This window comes from Echiichthys vipera, assembly GCF_963691815.1.
Source record: "Echiichthys vipera genome assembly, chromosome: 18".
In the NCBI taxonomy this organism is placed as follows: Eukaryota; Metazoa; Chordata; class Actinopteri; order Perciformes; family Trachinidae; genus Echiichthys; species Echiichthys vipera.
This window is the reverse complement of record NC_139843.1, coordinates 22,241,835-22,256,712: the sequence shown is the minus strand read 5'-3', so window position 1 is coordinate 22,256,712 and position 14,878 is coordinate 22,241,835. Positions and strand designations below refer to the sequence as shown.

At 42.5% G+C, this 14,878-nt stretch overlaps 1 protein-coding gene across 1 annotated transcript in view; it reads left to right on the top strand.

Annotated features, from left to right (window-relative positions):
* LOC310960971 (shisa family member 6) overlaps positions 1 to 8,691 on the top strand; it is a gene marked incomplete at both ends in the record, with an annotated part of 73,962 nt that extends 65,271 nt beyond the window's left edge. Inside the window, 4 exons of the mRNA XM_083932870.1 lie at positions 865 to 885; positions 5,112 to 5,264; positions 7,506 to 7,609; positions 7,837 to 8,691. Of these exons, the coding sequence (XP_083788996.1) occupies positions 865 to 885; positions 5,112 to 5,264; positions 7,506 to 7,609; positions 7,837 to 8,691 (1,133 nt within the window). The remainder of the gene's footprint in view (positions 1 to 864; positions 886 to 5,111; positions 5,265 to 7,505; positions 7,610 to 7,836) is intronic.
* Positions 8,692 to 14,878: the final 6,187 nt, after the last annotated feature.

Genomic DNA, 14,878 nt, shown 5'->3' with positions numbered 1-14,878 from the left:
GCGTGTGAAAGTTATCACCGTATCCTCATGCGCCCTGTGAGGAGCACCACCGTGAATCGGTTTTTATCACTGATGTCATGCAGCTGTTTGTTTGAACAGTTCTTATGAGCAAGCCGAGCCCGGGGTCGCAGACTGGCAGATGTGGAGAGTAGCAGTTGCATAAGGACGCAAGGTGGATGCTAGAGAGAGGAAAGAGAGCAGACATAAAGGAAAGACAGGAGGCTGAATATTCCCTACCTTCTGTATTTATTAAATCACTCTGATCTTCTCATTTGATTTTCTATTCTGTTTGTTTCAAACACAAATGTAAAAATAAGAAATACTTTCTTACTCTCAGGCATTCTGGGGCCATGGTTAAATTCTGCAGCCAGAATGGCTGCTTCTTTATGGACATAATTGACAATGTGTTCAATTTCCTACACACACACAAGCACACACACACAAATAAGCAAAAAGCAACTCTGGAGAAATGCCTTGGAGATCTATGGAAAACATGAAAAATCCATTTCAACAACACATCTAACATAGAGACTTTGATCACAGGCTCCCTGAAAGGCTTCCAATTTCAACACGCTTTGAATTTTTTCTAGATAACCACCCCCCCCCCCCCACACACACACACACACACACACACAGGTTGCGACTGAAACAACCAGGACATACAGCTGCAAATCACAAGCAGAAAATGCACAATCATCCAAACAAGTGTACGTCACGTGCCTCAGGAAGTAAATGCTGAATAGATTCAAATTATTTTTGTGGGGGTGTCTAGTCATGCTGAGTATGGAGTATGCTATTTTAGGTTCCTGTTTTATCGCCATCAACGTGTCTCTGAAATATTTGTTTTTCATTTGGGTTTGGTAGCTCACCGATCATTGAGACGTGGTAAGTCATACATACATTTAGTGTAAAACTCATTCATTTCATTCCAGCATACATCTGTGTACACTTATAAACTACAAACCAACCCCTACATGTGTGTCTTCTTGTCTTTCATATGAATTGGTGTGCTTTCATACCTGATTTAAGTAGAATTTGCTAATATTTATGGCTGTTGTTTGAACATGTTGAAGAACATTGTTTGTCATGTGGGGCAAAAAAAAAAAGACCCAGAATCCATTTGATCCAGTCCATTCATGTGACTCGCGTGAAACAAAGTATCATTTCTGTTATTTCTTTTTTCTTATATTCAACAAATCCCCCCCAAAAGACCAAAACCAACAGTGTGTTTGTCTCTCACTACTTCCTGACTTCCTTACCCTGTCTGTGGCACTCACACCCAAGCCCGCTGGTTCCTAGGTTCCTACTTTAACGCGTACATTTATAGTACATACATACATATATAGTTCAAATTTTTTTTTAAAAGTTCAACAACAAGCGGAAACTTGAGCAACAAACAAGAGGGAGTAGGGAATTTGTTGGGGATTATTTTTATTTCTGGATGAAAACAAGTTTCATGATCGGGGGGGGGGGGTGTAGAGCTAATCAGAGCGTTACAAGTTTTAGGTAACACAGAACGCACTGATCCTCAGAATTGTTCTTATGTCGCTCAAAGTTCAAGTAAGGTGTGGATCATGTTTCGGCCTTAAAGGAGCTTTACTCAACATTCAGAGTAATGGCGTCCTGAGCACAGAATTAAGTCACTCTTCCTGTGTGTGTTGTATTCCCAGTCAATCTCAATAACTTCTTGTTCAGTATTTAAAAATGGGGAAAGTACATTCCTACATGGCTAGCTAGCCACCTGGACTAAACCCATGAAAAAAAGTGACATAGATTAAATCTACGCAGCTCCACCTGTTGTAAGTTATGTTGTAAGTCAACATAAAAAAAATGTAAAACCTCAAATGGCCCTGTTTCTTCAGTTGTCATGAAAAATGTTAACCGGTCCTAGTAACTACTATTGTAACTTCCATTATAACTAAAACTGGGTTCAGCCATGAACTGGATACAGCGTTGGAGGCAGGGCCCGGTTCATTCCTGCTCGTCACCACTTACACATTGTTGGGACCATACAGTATTGGCACTAGAGACTTCCACCAGCTGAGCCAGTTACCATTTAAGTTATTTAAACATGCAGCTCTTCTAGACTTTCAAAATGTTAATGGACCCAATGGATCAAATTCTGAAATTATCAAGACTAATTTTACAGGGTTTGTGACGCTCGAAAAGTCCATGCATTTTCAGACATATCTTCATCATGTAAAACAATGAGGAAAGGTCTTTTTGTAATTCAGCTGTTATAGCTGCCACTGTGTCAAATTGGCTTCAAGTCCGGCCCTTGTTCATCTTAATGTAGGAACATGTCACTTAGTGCCCAGTACCAGGTTTTGGCTAGAGAGACAATGTTTATTAGTAAAATCAATGAATTGATGGTTTTGGTGTTTTCATTGCATTTGTTGGTAATAAGAAAAATATCTTTACACTTATCCATTAGAAACACATGCTAAAATTTACAAAGACTACTTGAGTCAGGTCTGTGTGGTTGTACTGTCCAGCGTGAACAAGCAGTTAAATGTGTTTGCTATTGAGATGGCTAACAGCATGCCACGGTCAGAGTCAATTCTCCCTTTATTGATGCAGTGTGTGCGAGACAGTCCAGTCCCAGATCGTTCACGTCCTTCAAACTCCCTCCCTGCAGCTCCCAGGACCTCCTGCTGTTGCGTGGCCCTGCCACCACCCCTACGTCCTGCTCTCGCAAGCTTCCCTCTTTGTTCCATCCCGCTATATTCTTTAATTCTTGTATTTCAGTCTGCTTTTTTCCCTTTTAGATCCTCCTATCTCCATCTCTTCTCCTCTCCTCTCCTCCTTTCCTTCTCTCCATCCTGCAGCAGTTACTAAAGCCCTATTTTATCTGTCCGTTGGAGGCTGGTGTGGAGCCGCACCCATGCCTGCTGCTCTGCACTGCGTGACAGACTCGCAGCCCACTGGGGAAAGTGAGATAGAGCAGGAGTGAGAAAGAAAATGAGCGAGAGGGGAATACTGAATGGACAAGAAAGAATTAAGGAGCGAAGGAAAGTGGGTGGCAGCATGGTAGGACAGATAAGATTGACAGAGCGAGGAAGACAGCGGTGAATGGGACAGACTGCGGATGTTTGTGTGCGTGCATGTGTGAGAAAGGGAGATAAAGCGAAGGCAAAAATAAAAGAGGGCTTTGGTCCAGTCGCCCCCCAGCCCACTCCCCTGTGCGTCTTCCTGGCATCATATCACGTCACATCAACGACAGCCAGTCCAGGCATTGCTCCCTGCCCAGCCCCAGAGCACATCACAGCACTGTCACAAGCAGGGTCACTCTCCAGCACACATCTGTTGTTTGGTGTGTTGTCTCGTTTTTCTTTTTTTCCTTTTCTTTTTTGGACCACTGTTTCCTCTCGTCAAAACCACCATGTCACCTGTCAAGTCAGTCCCACACCGAACGCTCACTGAGTGCCTGATGTGGCCGCATATACTCCCCCATCGCTGCCACCAGCAAGTTGGAGTTTTAGATGTGCAACCATTTCTTAAAGGCTGACAGTCTCAACTCACTGGCTAGGCTAAAGATCAGGCAAATAAACAGTTTTCTTGATGTTAGGCAAGAGGAAAGAGACCAAGATTCCTCATGCTAGTGACACTAACCTTAGACTATATATAAAGCCAACAACACAGGCCATATAGCTCTTAAAACTGAGGTTTGTTGTTCACATTTTATGTATTCACTTTATTTATTATGTGCCCAAATGCTGTTTCAAAGTCAGGATACTAAGTCTCTTTGTAATTTAGTTTTTGGCCTGAAAACAATTAGGCCAGTTCCATTTTGGATACTGTTCCAGGCTAACAATGATCAAGTATTTAGTGCTCCTTGTTCTGTTTTATTAGCCAAACACAGAGTAAAAAATGCACAGGTAGCAGGCTTCTAGGATAAAATGCAATTGAATACCAAATAAAGCCTTAAGAACTTACATGTAAAAATGTTAAAGTTCGTTTTTCTTGTGTTAATGTCAGACCTTGACAATAGTGACTTGTATTTGTGTAAAGTTCGTCACTAGAGTTGTCTTCACATTCTTCTACTGAAGATGTCGGTGCACTGAAATCTGAGATTCAAAAGCAACAGTTGATACGTCACTAAACTGTCAACCAATTGCTGTCTAATATGTAAAAGCCAGCGAAGAAACCTGAAAACAGTCCACTGTCAGTACAGAGAGAAAAGACAGTCATCATAGCTGAATCAGCAACAGCCCAGCTAACAAGCTAACTAGCTAAGAAAAACCCAAACTAATAAAAGATGCTAACTTACCATTTTGATTCGTCTCCTAGTCACACAATAGTTTCCCCATCTGTATTTGACTAATGTCGGGTTCTGGACACAGAAACTATAGGCCTAGTTGGAGATTGCGATCTATCTGGGCAACCCGCTCGCTGAGCTCTACGGAAGGGCAACCCATGCTTTGCTTCCAGCCATCCACCACCAGGGCTCTGCGAGTCGTCCATCCGCTCACAGGCCTTTGTGAGACAGTTGTCCACATCCACTCATCAGTGCTTTTTCATCGGTCAAACTCGAGGAGATGCTGGAATGTAGCCATCGAACTCAACCAAAGCAGCGGTGGTGGGCGGGGCTAGAGAAACAGAGGCAGAGTTTCTTTTTACTTTCTATGCAGAAAAAACTTGTTAAAAATGTTAATCATAGCAGAGTAGTTTTTACATACTTTAGGACATGTTCTCTGTGTCCTCAACGGTAGCTACAGCCCTCCAAACAACAATTAATTATTTACACCTGACAGTCCTAGGAAAACAATTTTGCCTCTATATTTTGAAATATTTCAACCCATACTTTTTTGCACAATAACAAAAGTTTGCTTCCACAATTCCAACCATGGATTCTTACTTTATACCAATGAGATTTCATTCAGAGATTTGTTTAGAGCACCTCGGCCTCAAGTAAATGTTTGTCACACATGTTAAAGCTCCAGCCTGCCCGGCAGCTCAAACGTCCCCTCTCTACCTCAGCAGGTGGTCTTCCATGATGGCTTCATCCTGGCTAGCTTTTTTTTTGTTGGGGGAAGGGGGTGGGAGAAGCCAGCCTGCCCATCTTTTCTCTTTCCTTTTCTGTGTCTGTATATGTATGTATGTGTCTCCAGAAAACAATCGGATAAGCGGCATCCTGACCTCGCAGACGGAGCCCTACGACCTGTCTTTCTCACGCTCCTTCCAGAGCCTGTCACACCTGCCGCCCTCCTATGAGGCGGCCGTCAAAGCCGACCTCAGCCGGTTCTCATCCCTGAAGAAACTCAGTAGGTCCAAGTTCACTGCACCAATGCAAGAGTAGGGTCCCTGCTCTGATGCCCTGCATGACAGAAATATTGCATTAGGTGTGCTTTCCTGATTCCTGACTGGGACTTACTGAGTCGATCCAACGTGTTTCACCTGTCAAAATTATTTGCTTACTGTACGAAGGACATCAAACAGTCTAAAAAGAATCCACATACACAATTTACTGAAGATTTTCGCAACTCCCCATTAATCATTTGAGTGGATGGGTCTTGAATCAGAATCAGATAATACCCATTTCTCAACTCTGATCCTTCATGGAATCAGCCTAATCATCTCAAGAAACTATGAGTCACTGATATTCTGTGCTTCCCTTGGCTCCACTTAAAGACTGCATCCACTATCTTGGCGCGTGTAAGTACATTAAACAGCTTCTTGTGCCCGGCACGGCACGGCACGAATCGGTATTGATTTAGCGGTGCTACGCTGGATTTCTGCTGTGTAATGAGGTCTCATCTCATGATATTCTCTGAGTGGAACGCAAATATTCCTTAAGGCTTGTGTAATTTCATCATGACTGCCTCACTTCACTGCTGGCATGCAGTCAAAGTGAAGGATGGCGATCTACAACTCATCCCGTCAGGGCTCACTCCACACTGGCTCCCACTCATAGCTGCCAGGCACCATTTCAAACTAAATGGCAAAAAGGGTTTGCAGGATGCAGTGCTATTTACTGCTCCTCAGTTGTATTGGGAGAAATAACAAAACGAGAAAAAATGTTAACGTCCTTTTGGGTGAAGAAATTAATGTAATAGTTTAGGCTGTAAAACAAAACCAAATTAATTCAATAGTCAGAGATAGTAGCCCACAGAAGACACAGTGTTAAAATGGAAATACATCCTTAGGCAGTGTCCTTCAGTCTTGCTAACTTTCTTTCTGCTACCAAAGCAAATTATTTGTTGCAGCAAATAGCCAAAAGGCTTTGCAGTTTCTTTTTGTTGCTCAACTAGTGTCTGCGCACTGATAGATCATGTTGGATTGTGCTAGAGGGAAGATAGAGCGGCGTTTTCATTGTCGGGATAATAAAAGAGAAGAATGCTACTGCTTATTAATGCAAATTGGTATCAAACTGAAGAAAAGCATTTAGCCCATTGCAGCACAGGACAGTGTACATCACAAGTTATTCATTCACTCTGCCGTTATATAGTTGATGAGTTTGCAATGCCCTGCCCAAATCCTGAAGACTATTATGCTTGAGAAAGGAACATCTTGTTTTTATTATCTCTCATAATGAATCGATTTGCAGCAAGCACCCGTGGCTCGCTGCTGAAGGGGATTTTGGCTGAGTGTAATCCTGACAGGTGGTGTGAACACTGCTGCACCCATTATTGAAAAAGACAGGCTCGCAGTCATCTGTGAATTCTCAACAAGGTAGAGAGGTCTGCTCTCTGTGATATATATGCACCATATAAATGCCATCTCTGACTTAGTATCACGATTAAACATTCATGCTGGTGTTCAGAAAGAGTATAGAATTTGTGTGATTATAACCATGGATTTATAAATGTTTTCACTTTTTAATTTATGCTGCATTTTGTCTCTTTGACAAGAGTTCTTGTGTGAATGTGCGTCACTCTGTGTGTGGTTGTGTATTCAAAAGTCTTTGTGCATGTGTTTATGTTGTGTGGCATGCAGCGGATGATACATTCACTCCTACACTGTCTCTGGAAATGTATTCTTGTCTTTGTGATCTGCTTCTAAATGCATGTTGTAGTTTGTTTGTACACATGCATAAGGATAAAACATCCACTCACGGACATTCTCAATGTGAAGTGGTTGTTCAATAACTCAATTAGTTTTCCAGCATGTACACATGAGGTGCCTGCGCGCTCCCCCTGTATCTGTATGATATGATGATGTTTGTGTATAGACTTTCACATGACCTTTGAAAAGTTTGCCCCCACAGCCAAAGCAGCCTGTAGAATCCCAGATGGGTGTGGATGTTATGTGCCTAGCATGTAATACAGTCTGACTGTGATTCCTCTGTCTTTCTCTATTTTCTATTCCCCTCCATGAGCTTGGAAAAGTGAAACACAGATGATTCCACCAACACTATTTGCTGCATTGTGCGCAATATTCTCCAATCCCACTTATCCGATGTATTCCCTTGCATTGTAACACCTACCCGTGTTTCCTCTTGCTTTCACCCGCAGAATCTTCTTTTCACCTCTTTCTCCTGTTTTTTATTCCCGTCTCCTCTGCAGCAGATAAAGATGTGGACGACTACTACACTCGTAAGCGCCACCTGCCTGACCTGGCAGCAAGAGGCACTCTTCCCTTACATGTTCTCAAAATGACTCAAGACCAGGTGGGTACATAAGTGCTTAGTTTAAGTGTACAGGCATCAAAAAAGGTCATGCTCTCTGCTTTTTATGCATTTATGAGGCAGAGCTGGTGTGCTATCTCTGATTCTTCAGGTTTGAATTTGTTACAAGCTACAAGCCGGTCTCTCCTTCTTCCTGCAGTGGTGGGTGGCAGAGGCTTTTACCCCTCAGCTTGTGAATAAACTCACCTCATTCATCTTTTGCTCAACAGCACCGGGAACAGCAGCAGCAGCTCCAGAGCCAGCCCCCGCAGTCCTCCATCTCCCAGGCCCCTCCCCAATCGCAGTCTTCACAGCAACAGTCTCAGCAAAGGCAGAGGCCCCGTCGTGTCCAGAGGGCCATGTCCCAGGACCGGGTCCTGTCCCCGCAGAGAGCCCCACAGCAGGAATACAGCATGTCTTCTAATGGTATGTCCCCGTACGGAGGCAGGATCCTCTCAGACGAACAGCTACTGTCTGCTGAACGTCTTCGATCCCAAGAGCGCCTTCTTCCCCAGGACCGCCACACCTCCCAAGATCGTCTGTACTCCAAGGACCGCATGTACTCCAAGGACAGACTCCTTTCGCAGGATCACCTCTACTCAAAAGACCGCCACTACTCTCAAGACCGCCTCTATTCACAAGATCGCCTCTACTCACAAGACCGCCTCCTATCCCAGGATCCTCTGGTCTCTCCGGACAAGCTGATGATGTCGCTGAAGCGCGGCATGGTAGGCAGCATCTCTGGCGGGTTTCGTGGCAGCGATAAGTCAATGTCACGCGCCATCTCGCACACAGATGTGTTTGTACCAACCACGCCTCTTATGGACCGCTACAAGATGACCAAAATGCACTCCCATCCCAGTGCCTCTAACAATGGCGGTGGCAGCGGGGCGCCAGGAGCGGGAGGCACCACGCACACCAACACTTTAGCCATGAACCAGACATCAACTAAGAGGCAGGCGTTTGCCTCCAGACGGACTCATACTGTGGAACAGCTCCACTACATCCCACCGCATCACCAGCAGCAGCAGCAACAACAGCCACAACACTACCGCACTGGCAGCAAGACTGAAGTGACTGTGTAACGGCAGCCAGGACTACCTGAACTGCACTGGAACGAGCACTGTTGTGTGCCGTGGGGTTGATAGAGAAATATGGGCCTTCCTTTAGAGTAGGATGGTGGAGATTTCACTTTTTTTGACTGAGATTGCTTCAAAGCCAGAGATTCCAGGACCAAGATCATCCACAAGCTTACTGTGAGAGACCGGAAAAATGAGCTACACTGTACACTGCATACACAGGGCCAGTTAGATCTGAAGCCAGACAGGGTTGTGGATGGGGGAGGGGTGGTATTATCCAGCTAACTTGCCTAATTTTTCCACTGTCTTGATTACCCTATTCATCCACAGGCTAAAGCCTCATTCTGTGTATGTTTTAGTGAGAAAACACTGATTGTGTTTGTTGGAGCCTTTATCGGCCCCCTTTGTCCAACTAATCTATTCTGTGACCTTTTTTGGCAAATCTTAAAGGGCTTTGCATGGTTAAACACATAGACCGACTTCTGTTGTGCTACACAACACCACCACAGGTGATGAACTAGGTTGAGCCTGTAATAACTTTATAAATATATAAATAAATGAATAAAAAACAATCATTTGTACTCCCTGTCCTACTCATAGCTCTAGTGAATCTCAAAGAGAGAAATTGAAATGGATGTTATTAGCACTTCTATTTGGTGCCTCTGACAAATGTTCCATTTCTAAAAACGAAGTGGTTTTGTGGGTTACAAAGCACAATCAATACAAAAAAAAAAATTCTGTTCTGTTTTTTATTTCTTTTTTGAGTTTGAATAGTGACGGCTAGCTTGTTTTGTTCTTAAAGCAATGGCAGGTTGTTAATTTTTTGCTTCCAGTAGACGATTGTAAATAAGCTATTTTAGAAGCCGTATTATGGACAAGTCTGTTCTGGATGGACTTTGTATTAGACTGTCTGTTTTCCATAGATTCTTAAAAAACAACTATAAATCATCACTGTTTCGTGAGTTCAGAATAGAAACCCACTTAACCAAGTATTTGACAGGATAAATTAATACTATACTGTGTGTGTCTTTGAAAAACTGTTTGTAGGACGAGAAGTGAATGAATGTGTTGTTGATAACAGATATACCACTGTTCATATTTGGATGTAGACTGTGTTCCATTGACATCACAGGAGTTGAATATCATGGAAATGGATTATAATGCTTGTTATAGTAGGGTCAAATAAACCATCCATATTTTTCTAAACATTCAACAGTGTTCCTTGAGAGATGTCTGTGTTGTGTGTTTGATACACCACATTATCACGGTGGGTTCTTAGTATACAACCATATGCCGGTGTTCTGCAGTGGAGGGACAAATAACTTCATTGGTTGAGCACGATTTACGTTTTTGGAGTAAGAACCAGTCCCCCTACCAATTAGACTAAATCACTGTAAGTAAGACTGGAGGTAATGAAGGATGCATATTACACAACCTAATGATGTGTTTGCAGTCTAGGTAATAAACCTTATTTGTGATTTACTGACCTGATGTCTCATTGGCAAGATGCAAACACACCAGCAACCTTAGCCAACAAAAACTATGTGGTTTTAAACATTGTTATAAAAATCAATGTTAAAAGGGAACTTTGGTATTTTTCAACTTGGGCCCTATTTACCCATTTATTTGTGTCTAATGAGACTAATTAGAACAACTTTTTTGAAATTGGTCCAGTATGGAAAGAAAGTGCTGCAGGCTGCAGGCTCCAGCCACGAACAAGGCTACACTTTAATTACACAGGGCAAAAAACGGATGACAATGCACGTCCACTTAAAGTTGTTCTTACAACTAACAGGCTCAGATTGTTAATAAAATTGTCTGCCTACATTGTGGAAAGATGGAGAAAATGCTGTTATCCTGCCATGCTTTGGTATGTAGCTACTGATGCAGGTCAACACAGTAAGTTTAGCTAATAGCATTAGCCTACCTCCAGTCTTGAAACAGCACTTTTCTTGAGAAAAATGTTCTTTTGGAGGATCTCTTCTCCCTTTTTAGCAGTCATTCTGATGGTCTGCAAGATGCAGTAAATCTCGATTGTTAGGATTTGTAGAAGTAGACACAGCTTAAGCCTGTCCTATCCAAAGGGAACATTAAATCTGTGAAATTTACGGCAAGTGTAGCTCAAAATTTGGTTGCCACATTTCGGAATGTACAATTGAAAATCTTTTAGGTAACAGCTATTTTTTCTGTAACCCAACACAACAAACTGCTTCTTGGCTTAAGGACAGAGAACATCCGAGGGGAAATGACTGGAACACACCGATTCATTTTCAGCATTAAATAGTGCAAACAGGCTAACATTCAGTGTCAGTCAGACAGATGAAGACAAGACAAGCATAAACTACACCAGATGAGCAATCCTCATTGGATATTGGCATTCAATTTCTTTTAGAGCCTGCTTACACGGGGCCTAAGCTGATTTTGTTCTGCTTAATGATGCTTCTATAGGCCTTGTCTGCCGGGGGATAATCCTGTTCCTGATCCTCTGAGCTTCTCTCCTCTCTGTTTGTATCATTCATGTCTCATCAATGCATGTTACCAATTCAACCTCTTCCCCAGAGTTGTTTGTTCTTTGTCCTCTCGCAGGTCTCTGCTGATCGTGGTGGTGCCTGCTGCCGTGGTCCTGCATAGTGCTTCCTGCTACTATTATGACTGTTACTCAAACTATAAAATTTGTTGCCATAAAACACCATCAGTGGGTATGTCTCACTGTATCCCAGATGTTATTACCACTACTCATCATTGATCATATTTACCACCATTATTATTATCATTGTCATATTCTATCACCTTAGCTGTGCTTGTTTCTACTATATTAACTGTCATAACATATAAGTCACATTCACATTACTATAGATGTTATTATAGTTACTGTTACTTTTGTGTTTGCTTGTATCTCTGGAAGTGTGTCTGTCTGTCTTTGTGTCTGTGTTTGTCTCTCTCTCTGCGCATCTGTCTGTCTTTTCTCTCATCCTCTCTTCTTTTCTTCCTCCCCAACCAGTGCAGACAGATGGCCGTCCTCCACAGAGCTGGGTCTGTCTGACGTTCCTGCCTGTTAAAGGGAAGGTTTTCATCTCCACTGTGTGCTCATGGGGGAATTGTTGGGTCTATGTAAATCATAAATAAGTCATAGAGTGCGGTCTATACCTACTCTGTAAAGTGTCCTGAGATAACTGTTGTTATGATTTGGCACTATAAATAAAATTGAATTGAACTGGATATTGGTAGAAAACCCAATGCACCACAATCACATCAGGAACAAAATAACACGTATCTGTTACAGATTAAAGAAAACATGGCAAATTCCAGCCTTGGCGCGAGAAAAAAAATGTTGCCATTGTACTTTTCTGCAAACCGTTGATATGAAATGCTTTTGGCACACTAGCCTCTGTATGACATGAATTGAGCTTTCAACTGACAGCAATGCTCCTGAAGTCAGGTGATGTAATATAATAAGCCTCCAACTGCGCCGGAGAGCGTGATGGATGGTTGGGTCAAACACACACTAGGCTTTCACCCAGTAGATGCAGTTTGTGTTGGGATGGGTTACAGCAGTTCTGACACGTTGAGATTTAGGTCTAGTCCACACAAACAGAGGTATTTTTGAAACCGAACTTTTAAGGCCTCCGGTTAAAAAAAACAAACACCTGTGTAATAAAAAATGCCTCTGTCCACGTGAAACCGCAAAATCCACCTTAAACAATATCATGCACACGCCAAAGCAGTAGATGGAGATAGCACTCGTAACAGGAAGGGCATTTTAGCCAATCACAAAACAACAATGGCGAACCAAGGCTGGGCAGAGCTTCGTGTGGACTGACAGTGAAGTTACTTCTCAGCGTCACTCATGAATTTAAAATCAGCAATGTTTGAGTCAGCTGGTCACGTCTAAAGTGCTCCCCAAGTCTCTATGGATACAACTGACTGTTTACCGTCACACAGTGCGACGTCAAACAATGTCGACAAGAAATTGGGTTTTCTCTTGGTTTTCCTGTCCACACATCACTGCTGAAACCGGACTTTTCCAAAAAGGTCACCCTGGACTCCGGTTACAAAACACTCCGGTTTCATGAGCAACAACTGCGGTTATGTGTGGATGAAAGGCCAAACCGTGCAGAGAAACACAAAAAATACCCACGTTCTTATGGACAGCCCCTAAATGTATCTGTGGTTTGCAGAAATGTACAATGCCAATGCTTTGTTCTGCCGAATGGGTTGTAAATTCAGTTCTTCAATTAGGTCAAAGGGCTCAACTCTGTTAAGAGTAGGAATCTAATTTGCCTCACCGCAGAGCAGAGAGTTCATCATGTCACTACTTCAAGAAGAGGGTGACATTTTATTTCTATTCCCCAGAACTTTAATGAGAACCGTGGTAAGCCTGTGCCTAGTGGCTGCCGCGCGATGGCATATTAATGTTTTGTGGAGATGTTGCAGTTTTGCGTGCCGATGTGGATTTTAGTTTGTCTAACATAAACCAGAACACAGGGAAAATTCAGAATATAGACAAAATGTGGAGCTGCACTTTGTGGAGATTTTCACTTTGCAATTTTCACTAATACATGGATGTGAATGGTGTCTGACGAGTTGGAACATTGTGTACAGTGACTACCGCGGGCAAAAAGCTGTAGGTAGATTAAGCAGCCAGGAGACAGTGCTAGATGGTTTTCTAGTGTCAGAATGAACCAGTCTGTCTCTCAGATTGCAAAAACGTTTAAATGTGATGGAGGGACGCACCAAGCTCATACTATTCAGAGATGCATCACTTCTGAGGACATTCCACTGGGTTCAAACTGTTAACACAGTTGAGTCCTTTGGCGTAAATGAAGAAGTGAACAAGTCACATTTACTTTATCTGTTAACTTAAGTGATATGTGTTGTTTTGTTCCTGATGTGATTGTGGTGCATGTGGCATTTGGACACTGAGAATGCAAACTCCCAATGGTGGATTCACCATCCGATACACTTGAAATCCTGTTCAACCAATTATCCAATGAGGATTGCTCTCCTGTTGTGTGTGACTATATTATGTTGCCCTGGGTGCGCCTGGTCTTTGTTCTGGTGGGCGACCTAGTAGCCTAGCAGTCTGTTTGCACTATTAAAGACAAAATAATCATTGTGCTCCAGTCCTCTCTTTTCCCTCGATCTTGATCCACCCCAACCTCTAACTTAATGGTGCAGTCCACACATTTTTCACGTACAGTGGGTGTGGTCATTAGGAGGACTACCTAGCCTGTTTAAACGTCTGTGTAATGTCTTTTGGGCGTCTAGATGAACTTCCCAAAGTCTAACAAATCCTGACCTGGGCTTGGAGACTACAGATTTAGAACAAAAAGCCAGCATTATAAGAACTGGAGACATTATTCTTTAAAAGTGTGGGCATGAGCAAGGAGGGTTTACACTATGGAATTGCATCATGGGAAGTGTAGTATTTCTTGGAGCTAGACCATTAACTGTATTTAAGAGCTGGACAAAGGTTCAGGGTCTGGACAATGAAGCCAATGATAAAGTGCCTTAAACGACTGTATCAAAGCCAAATCACTTAATTACCTCATTAAACATTTTCAAATGTTAAACACAAATGAGTTATGGCCTGAATCGATAGTTTCAAATCTTCTTCAATACAGCTTGATGTATGAGTATAGGCTTCCTGATGAATGACTTGCCGCTGCACTTTGTACATTAAAGTAGCAGTAGGCTTGTTTTTGTCGTGTTGTCTGTTTTATATTCTATAAAGTTTGACCCTCTCACGGTGTGTTTACTTTATGAAATTGAATTGTAATATTATAATTATTAATGTAATTGTCACCTAGAAATGTCTTGTTCAGCATTTGGTTGCATCTTGTTAACAAAAATTAGCTAGCTAGCTCTAGCGTTGGCTGATAACTTAAGGAAACTGCAGATTTTCTACCGGCTCCATGCTCACTAACTAGCAATAGTCCACCAAATTACTTGCGTCAGCCTCTTTAGTGTTTAGCTAAATGCAGGGCCATTGAAGAACCCTGGCTTTGTGCTCCGCACCACCTTCCAGCTCAAATATGGTCACGTCCAGTTTCAAAAGAACCAAGTTGGCCAAAATACCAAACTTCAGGGTAGCTACGTGCCTCTCTTTATACAGTCCATGAGCTTGACCCATAGAGACTTCATAGAAGCAGATAAATCCTAAGATTTTTCCAGCAGCTGAACATAAAAAGAA